Below are 12726 nucleotides of genomic sequence, written 5' to 3' on the forward strand. Positions count from 1 at the left end.
GTAAACGTAAAGACAAGCATTAAGAACAACGGGAGAACCCTATTACAGTGACCTCCCTGCAATCCCAGCATGTGGGAATCTGAAACAGGTGGATCATGAGTTTCAAACCAGCTGAATTTTGGGAACCTGTCCCCAAAACAAGCAAGCAAACAAGAAATAATGAGGGGGTTAAAAAAAAGGAGGGAAGGAAGGAGGGAAGGTAAGACTATGACCATGGGTGAAAAATAAGGACAAGAACAGAACTATGGAATATGCAAGCACCTTAATTAAAAGGTTTTAAAAAAAGATTAAAAAGTTTAATCTCTAACACCACATAAATCCTAGCACTGGAGGCAGGAGGATCAAAAAATCAAGGTCATCTTTGGCTACATAGTAAGATTAAGGCTAGCTTGGGCTACATGAGACCCTGTCTCAGGAAAAAAAAGAAATAAAAGACTAAAGATTTTTAAAATATTAACATGTACAATAAGTAATTTTATATTAGTACATTAATTTATCAAAATGGAGAAGAGAGGATTAAAACCGTAATTTTCAAGACAACCTTAAGTGCAAACCACAGCAGCTGAAGTATGAATTACCGTGACATTAAATTACAGTGTCAGAAGCCACAGTAAATCTAAGTGCCAGGAAACAGCCCATCTCTTCTAGCATACTCTTCAATCAATATCAATGAAGACCAGCAATGTTGATTTACAAAATCACATGACAAGGGTTGGAGAGAGAAATGGCTTCACAGTTAAGAACATGCACTGGTCTCCCAAAGGACCCAACTTCCCAGAAGCCAAGCAGGGCAGTTCCAGGCCCTAGGGATCTGATGCCATCTTCTAACCTCTGCAGATGTTGTACTCACATGCACAAACACACAGAGACAAATCTAAAAATGGTAATAAAATTAATTTTTTTAAAAAATCCTGTTACTCAAAGAAATGATACATATTGGGACATGAATATCTTCAAAAGAGAACACTCATCATTTTTAGAGTCTGGGACAAGAATTACAAAATGTAAAACAAAACAGCCATGACATTTAGCAAGTATCTACTAGCAGATTAAAAAATACAATTCACTGCTTGACTTGGCTTATAAGCTACTAAATAAATGGCTCAAGCACCATTTAAAGACACAGAGTACAGACACAGATGCACTGACCCAGCTGAGTATCAATTATTATAGTGCAAGGGGAGTACTAGAGTGCTACAAAATCTGTATTAAGATAAGCATTAACCAAGGTGATATTATACATGGCTAATTGTATTATTTTAAATTCTAGGCAACTAAGAAACACTAGACAACGTTTAGTTGATCATCACACAAAACCAAAACTACCAATAGATAACCATTCTGAGAAGAGTTGGCCTGTCCACACTTACCGTTTTCCACATAGGGATGAAAGGGCAAAACCAAAGCAAGGATGACCCTGCCTTGGGTGGGCTCCAAAACACTTCTGATATCTTTTAACAATGTCAGGGGCTGATCACAACGATCCAGCAGATTTAAGCAGCTGATGACATCATACTGGAACCCTGTATTCTGCCATTCATTTATACCAAGCACTCTGGAAAAATCAAAAAGAATTTGGTTAATATTTCTCCCATTTAGAGACAGCTTTAAAAATAACTATAATAAGCAGAGAATGATGGCACACACCTTTAATCCCAACACTTGGGAGGCAGAAGTAGTGGATCTGTGAGTTCAAAGCCAGCCTGGTCTACATAGTGAGACTCTTGTCTTGAAAAAGACAAAACAAAAAACTGAGATGCCAATAAAGTTTATAACTTTGTCTTCTAAATCAATGTGGATTCAAAGTATGTACCTATAATTTATATTTACAATTATATAAAGAACAGGTAAGAAAAAACAGCAACTGTGGAGGCCAGAAGTCAATCTTGGATGTCATTCCTCAGATACTATGCACTTTGAATTTTTTTAAGACAGAGTCTTCCATTGGCCTGGCACTCAATAATTAGACTATGCATGGCACTGAGCCTGGGGTTCTCCTGCATCCATCTTCTCAACGCTAGGATTATAAATTCATGCCACTACACTCAGCTTTTCACATAGGTACTGGGGCAGTGCATTTAAGTCTCATGTTTGCATGCCAAATACTTTCCCAACTAAGCTAGATCCCCAGTTCATGATATTTTATCTTACAGATTTCTTTCAATCTGTCTATCTCTCTGTCTCTATCTATCTATCTATCTATCTATCTATCTATCTATCTATCTATCTATCTATCTATGTGTTTTTTGAGATGGTGTATTACTATGTAGTCCTGGATGGCCTCAACCTCCTGCTTCTGTCTCCCAGCACTGAGATTACAGGTATAAGCCACAAAACAAGTAAGTAACCAGCTCTTCTGCTGTACATGTGTCCATCTGCACTAAATATCTCCTAAAACATATACAGCACTAGAGCTTCAGAAGCATTTTGTCATCTTGAGACTACTACATAACGGTTTCAGAAGTGGACTGAGTTCATCAAGAAGGAGTTTCAGAACACTACTGTGCAGGCTCTGCCTTCAGGACAAAATGTCATCAGTTCCACCGTAAAACAATGAAGACATTATTAAAGAAATACTTGTATAATGCCTTAGCCAAGTAATTTAAAAATTACTCATTTGATTAAATAAAACTATAATCTTAGGTCTACAATGAAAGAAAAGCCAGACATGAAGCAGCATGTTTCACCAAGAAAACGTCTCACGCCGGGCGGTGGTGGCGCACGCCTTTAATCCCAGCACTGGGGAGGCAGAACCAGGCCGATCTCTGTGAGTTCAAGGCCAGTCTGGGCTACAGAGTGAGTTCCAGGAAAGGTGCCAAAGCTACACAGAGAAACCCTGTCTCAAAAAACCAAAAAGAGGCTGGGCGGTGGTGGCGCACGCCTTTAATCCCAGCACTCGGGAGGCAGAGGCAGGCGGATCTCTGTGAGTTCGAGGCCAGCCTGGTCTCCAAAGCGAGTTCCAGGAAAGGCGCAAAACTACACAGAGAAACCCTGTCTCGAAAAACCAAAAAAAAAAAAAAAAAAAAAACAAAAAGAAAGAAAGAAAGAAAGGAAAGGAAAGGAAAAAGGGGAAAGGAAAGGAAAGGTCTCATTTAGTCCACCTCAAAATCAGCTGCAGGACAGCAGTTTCTGGGTTAGGAATTTTAGAAAATAGAAATACACTCTCTGAAGCAAAACTTAAGTTTTATATTGGGGCGGTTGAACCTGTGCTGACAGCAGATCAATCTCATCCTTACTTCATTTTCTAAAGTTCTATTTGTAAACTCAGTTCCATTCTTTAAGATACATTAGTAGCTGTACTCAGACTGCCCAGGAATCCTAATGAGTTGTTGGAGTTTTCTTTTATGACAAAATGAAAGAAGTGTTCTGTCTAAGTTCACAATGTAGCATAGAAATTACAAATTATAGCCCCTCTAGCATGTTACTCAGGTGAAGAATCCCGGCCCTCTCCATGTAAGGTGAGGGAAAACCTGGCAATTACTCCTTGAATAAGCCCTGCCAGTCTACCCAGCTAAGCATGAATGACCATCTGTACATTCCATTCTCCAGTATCTTTTCATTAAGAAAAGTAAATTTAGGCTACTAATCTCTCTCTAAGACCCAGCATTGTTTTTTGCTTTTATTACATTTATGTCTATTTTTGTACCACTGCGCATGTGTGGGAATCAGAAGACAACCTGTAGAATCGGTTCTCTCTCCCACACCATGTGGGTATCAGGGATCAAATTCAGGCTTCATCCTTGGCAGCAAGCTCACTACTCACTGAGCCAACTCACTAGCCCTGTTTTGTTTTAATTAAGTAGGGAGATATGGGGACAGATTACAAATCCAACATGACTTAAGCTATCATTATAATAAAGCCGAAGTACTCCAAGTTTTGATATGAACTTCTAATAGGAGGGGTAATGCATTTTAATTATTACCAAGTAAGGTCCACCAGGTCACAAACTTCTATGGAAGATCCTTCAAATATAACATCCAGCCATTTAACACTGCTGTGAGAAGGGTTGAGTTCCTATCCATAACTCAACTTCTAGGATCCAGCTGTGCCTGACCACAGCACAAACTACACTTACCTCTTCCTTCCATTTAAAGTCTCATGAAATATTTACAATTTTTCCTTCCACCACCACCCTTGGTTTGCCCCTTTTCTAGTCTAAAACTTTCCATGTTTTCCAAATGTTCAATCTGGCCCTGCTCCACCAAAGCTGCAAAGATGTTATAACTAGGGTTAGTCTAAGTAAAAACGTGACAGGAAAGTGAGTGAGGACATAATTTCTGTCCAAGGCTTCCAAATATCACAGAGGCAGGTGCCACCTCTACACTGTGTAAGCAGCCAATACAGAGAAGTCTCTTACACTTTCTGCAGAAGTCTCTGAACCCACGGACTCCAGACCTAATAAATACTCTTCCTAAGTCTCTCAAGCACCAGGCCGTCTGCAGACTGAACTTGACACTTTATAGCCACCATTACTGACAGCTGTTTGGGTGGGGCCGGGGTCCAACTACATCAGGGATGTAACTGGTGTAGGTGCTATGGATGCTCACAACTTTACACACAGACTTAGGGGGCTGGAAAGATGGCTCAGCAGTCTGGAGCACTTGGTGCTTTTGTGGAGTACCTGGGTTCGATTCCAAGTACCCACATGATGGCTCACAATCATCTGTAACTCCAGTTCTAGGGAATCCCAACACTCTCTTCTGGCCTCTGTGGGTACCAGGCATGCACATGGTACACAGACATACATGTAGGCAAAACTTTATACATGTAAAATATATATTTTTTTTTAATTTAAAAACCATAGACTTAACACATGATCTAGCAAGTCCACTTTTAGGCATATAACTAAAAATGAGAGCAGGGGCTTGAACAGGCATTTATATTACTCAGTCATGCATTACTCACAATGGCTGTGGAGGCCTGAACGAGAACAGCCCTCAATAGGCTCATAGATTTGGATACTTGGTCCCCAGCTGGTAAACTGTTCAGGAAGGGCTAGGTGTGGTCTTGTTTAAAGTGGTGTCACTGGGGGTGGAATTTGAGGTTTCTCAAAAGCTCACACTAGTCCCAGTTATCTCTCTCTGCGTCATAGTTGTTGTCTCAACAGGTAAGCTCTCAGCTACTGCTCCAGTGTCATGCCCACCATAATGGTCACAGACTCACCCTACGAACCTGTTAGCCCAATAAACTCTTTTTTGTGCAAGTTGCCTTGGTCACCGTATCTTAGCACAGCAACCAAAAGTAACAAGAGAAATGTTAGAAGCAACCCAAATGTCCGTAAAATAGACAGTGTGGAGTAACTGTACAATAGTGTTATTCAGCCCTAAGAAAACTGAAGTACAAGCTACAACACAGATGAACCACCAAAACAGTATGTTAAATGAAACAAGCCAGTCAAAGGGCTTTCCTGAGTCTTCCTCTGATTCCTAAAATAAGGCACACAGAGTAGTCAAATTCATACAAAGGAGAAAGGTGATTATGGGCTGGAAAGAAGGAAGAATCAGAGATGACTATTGGAAAGTGTCGTTAGAGGAGCTGGAAAAGTTGTGAGGATGGATGATACAAATGAACCACTACCACTGACCTAATTATAAACTTAAAAATGATTAAAATGATATATCCTATAGTACATATATTTTACCAAATTTTTTTAAAAGCATACAAAACATCTGGACATACCAGATCCTACCTAGAGGACAGGTCCTCACATCTGACCACCTGTTCCAAGTTCTCACTCATGTTATGTTCCTTGTGATGCCAAGACCTCTGCTTCAGAAAAAGGCTGCTATGGAAAATTCCTTTTCTCTGGTTTCCCACTGATTTGTGTTTAATTCTTTTTTTTTTTTTTTTTTTGGTTTTTCGAGACAGGGTTTCTCTGTGTAGTTTTGCGCCTTTCCTGGAACTCGCTTTGGAGACCGGGCTGGCCTCGAACTCACAGAGATCCGCCTGCCTCTGCCTCCCGAGTGCTGGGATTAAAGGCGTGAGCCACCACCGCCCGGCTTGTGTTTAATTCTTAACCATGGAAAACTGTTCCTGACTCTTATCACTGGAATATGTGCAAAGGTAGAGTGCTGGCCTAGCAAGCACATGACCCTGCATTCAACCCCAGTGCCACACACACAGAGAACTGTAAACATACATACACACACTTTAAAGAAATCCATCTAAAACCAAGACAGACCCAGTACGCCCAGCACACCTCTACAACTGGTACCTGTATTTCTTCTTCTGCAGCTGCCAGATCATCGTTTCAGAAAGCTCAGTGGCATAAATTTCTTCAAAATGAGGGCTCATGATTTTTGTGACTTCTCCATCTCCAGCACCTAAGTCAAGAAGTCTATGAGTTTTCCAGTCCGGATTAATTTTAAGCAGCCTCTGAAACTGATCTGGTGAAAACACAAACATGGAGCCTCTTCCTAGCAACCTGGGGAAAAAGGACAAGAGTTGAAGTCTACACATATTAATATTTCTAGGTACACACAGAGCAAGCAGCACCAAAAATTTTTGACTTTATGAAATATATGTTTAAAATACAGTTTATCAGCCAGGCGGTGGTGGCACACGCCTTTAATCCCAGCACTCGGGAGGCAGAGGCAGGCGGATCTCTGTGAGTTCAAGGCCAGCCTGGTCTACAAAGTGAGTTCCAGGAAAGGCGCAAAACTACAGAGAAACCCTGTCTCGAAAAACCAAAAAAAAAAAAAAAAAAAAAAAAAAATACAGTTTATCTTTTATGACCAAAAGGCAAATTCACTAATATATCATGTAAAGATATCATGATTCTTTTTTAGTTGCAAATGATACTCCAAAATGCACGGGGATGGTAAGAGGGAAGGGAAGGAGAAGCAAAGAAGAAATTAAACAATGCAAGTGAGAACCGAAGTCAAAATAGGAAGAAAAGGTGGAGGGAATGGCAGAGATGCCAGGCTAGCAGAGTCACACCAGAGTATTAGGCAGAGGAGTCAAACATGCCTTTTAGGAAGGTAGACTCAACAATGGGTGATAGGAAAAGAAATAGCTTTGTATAAAAGAGTTTTAAGATACACTGAAAATAAATTTAAAACATTTTAAAAGATGAAAAGAGCAACCCTTGCAAGTTCAGCCAACTGGCATTAAGGAAGTGGGTCCATATTCAGATAGGTTGTTTTACAGTTAGCTGAGACCTATAATTTATTAAAGGTCCTACAAAAACCTTCAGACTGATAGTACTGACTGAAAAGATAAAATAAAGAGACTGACAGAGGTGAAATGGAGACCGAAGGGGCCCTCAGAAAAGCAGGTGCAGCTCAAGCAAGCCTCAAAGGCGTGCTCCCTTCCTGCTCTTAAACCCTGGTTTGTCTGGGGCAGGAATTCTCCAACTTCCTATAAACAAAACAACCTTTTCTTCAAGTGAGGTGACACTCAGACAGCACAAAATCTAAGGAGCTATTCTCACTGCAGCGGGCCGAGAGCTGCAGCTGCCAGCTGCCCACTCTGAAGATGTTCTCTCCAACCTGAAGCAACTAGATGCAGCTCCTCCTCAGATCCTAGAAAACCACTGCTACCAGCAGAGAAATCTGCACCATTCTGTCCCTTTCTGGAAATACTCAGAATGTAGAACAGGCTGACTGTTCAATGACTGTGAAAATGCAGGCAACATATAAAAAGCATGGCGTTGATGTGATAAATTCCTTCTCTTCTTTTGCCATGAAGGCCATAAGAGAGTTTTTAAAAAAATTAATAACATATTTACAGTAAATCTTGTGCCGCACACAAATGTGGAAAGACTGAGGAGTAGGAGCTGAGAAGACCCCAGGGACAGCAAGGAAGGTTGGGAGAACTTTTTACAAAGAAAGCCGTATCTCATAAGAGACATAACTAATTCCACTGTTTCCAATGCTAGAAGAAAAACAAGCACTTGTGAGAAAGGGACTGAACTTGCTGAAATGGCTGTAAAAATCCACACAGGATCCAGTCAAGCAGAAGGGCTCCAGGAAGCCTGATGCTGACACTTCATGCCACAGAACCAAAATAAGTCACAAAATACTTTGCCTAAAATCTTCCCAGCTATAAAACATGTTTCCCAAGCCATCTCCCTGGGATGTGAAGGAGCCTGACATGATACTATAAAATTATAGGGCTAGGGGTCATCTGAGGTCAGAGCTCACAAAATTAACATACTAAAGTCTACATTTAAAGACACCAAAAAGAAATGAGGGAAGCACTACCCTATCTGCAAAGAACATGAGCAATGGGGGATCCAGAAAAAAAGATAGTGTCAAAAAGAGTCAACCAGCCAGGAGGTGGTGGCGCACGCCTTTATCTCAGCACTCGGGAGGCAGAGGCAGAGGCAGGCGGATCTCTGTGAGTTCGAGGCCAGCCTGGGCTACAGAGTGAGTTCCAGGAAAGGTGCCAAAGCTACACAGAGAAACCCTGTCTCAAAAAAAAAAAAGTCATCCAATGCTGCCCTGAAAAGCTAAACTTCCTACAATGTTTAGCCAGCACAAACAGAATCATCCAAGTACATATGAAGACACTAGCCTAGTATGATGTCAAGTCTTCTGGGAAACACTGTGGAGAAAGAATGCTGGCCACTGGTTCTAGTCCTTCATAATCATCCTAGGTTCTCTAGCCAAGTCTCTCTAGACCCAAGTCTACAGAAGAAGTGTGTCTCTTCATTATAAAATAAACTGAAAACAAGCTGGGCGGTGGTAGTGACATATACCTTTGATCCCAGCACTTAGGAGGCAAAGGCAGGCAGATCTCTGTGAGTTCAAGGCCAGCCTGGTCTACAGAGTGAGTTCCAGAACAGCTAGAGCTACACAAAGCTCTAGCTTTGTGAAAAACCAAAATTAACTATTAATTAATGCGTGAGTGAGTGACTAAATAAATAAATAAAGACTGAGAAGAGCTTTCAGTCTCTCAAGGGATACAGCTTAGTGGTAAATAAAGAATCCTTGTCTCAATTGTATGAGGCAGTAAAATCCCCAGTACCACCAATTTTTAAAAAAAGAAAAGATATTCTTTTAAACTGGGTGTGGTGGCACATATCTGTTATCCCAGCAATCAGGAGTTAGAGGCAAGAAGGTTGCCACAAGTTCAAGACCAGCCAGAGACACATAGCAGAACTCTATTCAAAAACAAAACCAAACAACAGAAAACAACTCTCTCTTTACTTGGCCTTCTTTCTACCATGAAGAAGTTTGATAAATCTTGGTTCAAGAAGGTTTCACCCTAACTATGTAGTTATTTCTATTGTAGAGAGTTCCACTACATGGTGAAAAACACCAGTGGGTTCAAAATTGAGTTCTGAGTGGAGAAGAGGAGACAGGGCAAAAGGGAAGTAAGGCAAAGGCACTAAGTTTAACGGGGGAGGAAGGGAGGGGAGCACAGTGAGTTGGATCAGTAGGTAAAGGTGTCAAACCTGACTACCTAAGTTTAACCCCCAGGCCCACACATGCTGTAGAAGAACCCTTGTGCACACTGTGTGAATATATGTCACTATGATTGGTTTAATAAACAACCTGACTGACTAGCCAATAGCTGAACAGGATAAAGTTAGGAAAGCCAAACTGAGTATGATGGGATGAGGGAGGGCGGAGTCACGGGGTCACCAGGAAACTCAGAGGAGGCAAGACATGCTGGAGGACAGGTAAAGCCACGAGCCACGTAACAATACATAGATTAATAGAAATGGGTTAATTTAAGTTGTAAGAGTTAGTTAGTAATAAGCCTGAGCTATCAGCCAAACATTTACAATTAATATTAAGTTCCTGTGTGGTTATTTGGGAGCACGCCAGGACAGGAAAACTCAGCCCACACACATGGTGGGAAAGAATCAATTCCCACAATTTGTCCACTACCTTCAAACTGGTACGCCCTGGCACAAGCACATTCAGCATACACACAATATACCCACGATAAAAAAATATAATAATAACTGCAGAATGAGCAAGGCAGACAGTACAATATACAAAGGAGATATATCACTGAGCTCAGGAGCACAGGAGTTTGAGGCCAATCTGGGCAACCTATCAAGGCTTCATAAAAACAAAAGGGTGGAGGCAAAAGAGTTACAGATAAAGGAAGGCAAGAGTATTTACTAATTATATTGCCTCTTTGATCAACCTACCAAATTCTACAGTAAGGAATTTTAAGTGAGTTCCCACAGGTAGAGGAAAAAGGAAGTAATTTAGTTTGAAACTTCCAGAAATAAAGAACTGATGCAAGCACTTTTTCAAAAATTGTTTACTTATTTATTTGTTTGTTTGTTTATTTATTTTATGTGTGTTGGTGTTTTGCCTGCATGCATGTCTGTGTGAGGGTGTCAGATCCTTTGGAACTGGAGCTATAGACAGATAGCTGCCCTGTGGGTGCTTGAAAATAAACCCAGATCCTCTGGAAGAGCAGTCAAAGCTCTTAAATACTGAGCCATCTCTCCAGCCCCTATAAGCACTTTTTTAAAAAATCTATTTATTTATTATGTATACAGTGTTCTGTCTGCATATACACCTGCAGGCCAGAAGAGGGCACCAGATATCATTGCAGATGGTTGTGAGCCACCATTTGGCTACTGGGAATTGAACTCAGGACCTCTGGAAGGGCAGCCAATGCTCTTAACCTCTGAACCATCTCTCCAGCCCCCTGTAAGAGCTTTTTAAAGAAAAGACTCCCATCTTTTATCACTTTCAAAGAGATAGAGAACCCCCATAAAGAAACTCTGTGCAGTGTCGCACACCTTTAATCCCAACACTCAGGAGGCAGAGGCAGGCAGATCTCTAAATTCGAGGCCAGCCTGGTCTACAGTGTGAGTTCCAGGACAGCCAAAGCTACAGAGAAACCCTGTCTTGAAATATAAAAAATTAAAAAAAAAAATCTCTGCAATGGTGACACACATGATTTCCAAAGGAAGAATGAATGGCATAGGGCAGAAAAAGCGGTGTAAGCAATTTTAGGAACAAAACATCAGACCAGGTTGTATAAACTCCACTCCCAGTACAAAATCACAAATGTTTGCTGAAGCAAGCTCACCTCAACAAGAGAGAGGTGAATAAAGTCAGACCCTGAGAGGTGGCTTGTGGTGCCTGAAAACACATTTGAGAACCTAACGACAGACTGAGGATCGAGACGTTCAGCAGAAACTTGATCCAAACCTCACGGGAATAGAAAAACCGGGCACAGTGAGGCCTGTCAGGCACCATGACTGACTGCCAGAATTTGCCTTTCTTCATTGTAGGGCCTTGGGCGTGTTTAAAATTTAACTAAGAAGTGATAAATGATATTTATGAAGTCTTTTCTGTAGCTATATATGCAGGAACCAAACTTCCTGGTGAGCCTAGACTTTATGTAAGGATAAATGCCAGATCCTTCAAACACGCTGCTGCCTACTGTTGGGCTGAGTAGTCAGATCCCTTCCAAAGACTTGCCTATGGAATGTGGGCTTAAGGCAGAGACCTTCCTCTTCAGCATAAGGGCCTCCTCCACTTGAGGGCTTGGTCTCAAAGTCTTTGCTACTCCAAATCCCACAGTTAGCAGCCTGATACCAGAAGTTTGTTAAAAATGCAGATCCTCAGCCAGGTGTGGTGGCACATGGCCTTTAACCCCAGCACTTGGGGGCAGGGGGGAAGGGGAAGAGTGTCAGAGGCAGGCGGATCTCTGTGAGTTGGATGCCAGTCTGGTCTACAAATCGAGTTCCAGGACAGCTAGGGCTGTTACACAGAGAAACCCTGTCTCAAAACACAGACTCTCAGGACCAACCAACTGATAACCTACCTTTTAACACCATCTCCCGGTGGCTCCTATGTACATCAGAGCAGGAAATGCACTGAATGAAGTCTCCCACCACAGAAATACAAGCTAATAAAGCTAGTTGCACAGTTATAATGAATTTTAAAAATCTAGGTACACAAGGCTCCATTAGTGAGCCTTCTGTCAAGGATTTTAACAAGCAGGAATGTTGTGGCTAAGGTAGTATCTAGAACAAGGTAACTTCCCCCTTTCCTTTTTTAAGCCTAAGAATAACAGGGGTAGGGATTCTAATATTCACTTACCCGTTGATAGATGTTCTAGACATAAACAGGCTAAAAACAGATGATACAAAAGAATGATAGAGTTGGATAAATAGCCAGCCAGATTTCTCAATGCTGTTGTTTAAGAAGATCTGTGTTCCTTGATCAAGATAACTCTGAACAAAGACAGACTGAAGTGATTCACATAACTTCTCTCTGTTGCACACATACCACTAGGGGGGAAAAAAAAGGAAGATTAAACATAGTTGATGTAACACCTAAGAAATCTAACAACAAAAACCAGAAGCCTAAAATCTAATCTAAGATCTTCAAATATAATCTCACAGTTCTGAGGGCAATCATCAATCATCTTCTCTGCCCACATGCCCCACAGAGTACAGAATTCTTCGGGTATGACCTCTCCCTCCATTCTCATCACCCAGGCCGCTAGGTGGAGAGGAAGGGGAGAGGGGTTTTCAGGTCATGGAGCACAGGAGGCGGCAGAACCAGATCATCAGCCCAGGTCTTAGAACCCTGACCCAGAGCTTCAGTCACAACACACTTAAGTCAGAAGACCCTTCTTGGCTGAGACTGACTCAGCATCACAAGGATAAAGGCTAGCATCATTGTGTTTAAATGAAACGTCATATAATCCAGAGATGTACCTCAAATCTGCCAACCAAATTAGCAGCAAAGTGAGCAAAAATCAGTACTCTGGAAAACGGATCAGGTTGCCTGTCT

At 41.5% G+C, this 12726-nt stretch overlaps 1 protein-coding gene across 2 annotated transcripts in view; it reads right to left on the bottom strand.

Moving 5' to 3' along the window:
- Mettl9 (methyltransferase like 9) overlaps nucleotides 1–12726 on the bottom strand; it is a 45255-nt gene that overhangs the window by 19537 nt on the left and 12992 nt on the right. For both annotated transcript variants that reach the window (XM_052760943.1, XM_052760942.1), the window contains exons 2-4: nucleotides 12028–12218; nucleotides 6216–6425; nucleotides 1371–1555 (exon numbers count right to left, since the gene is read on the bottom strand). In XM_052760943.1, coding sequence (XP_052616903.1) covers nucleotides 1371–1555; nucleotides 6216–6425; nucleotides 12028–12218 — 586 coding nt within the window. The remainder of the gene's footprint in view (nucleotides 1–1370; nucleotides 1556–6215; nucleotides 6426–12027; nucleotides 12219–12726) is intronic.

This window comes from Peromyscus californicus, unplaced genomic scaffold (assembly GCF_007827085.1).
Source record: "Peromyscus californicus insignis strain IS unplaced genomic scaffold, ASM782708v3 Scaffold_4__1_contigs__length_199733344, whole genome shotgun sequence".
Classification (NCBI taxonomy): domain Eukaryota; kingdom Metazoa; phylum Chordata; class Mammalia; order Rodentia; family Cricetidae; genus Peromyscus; species Peromyscus californicus.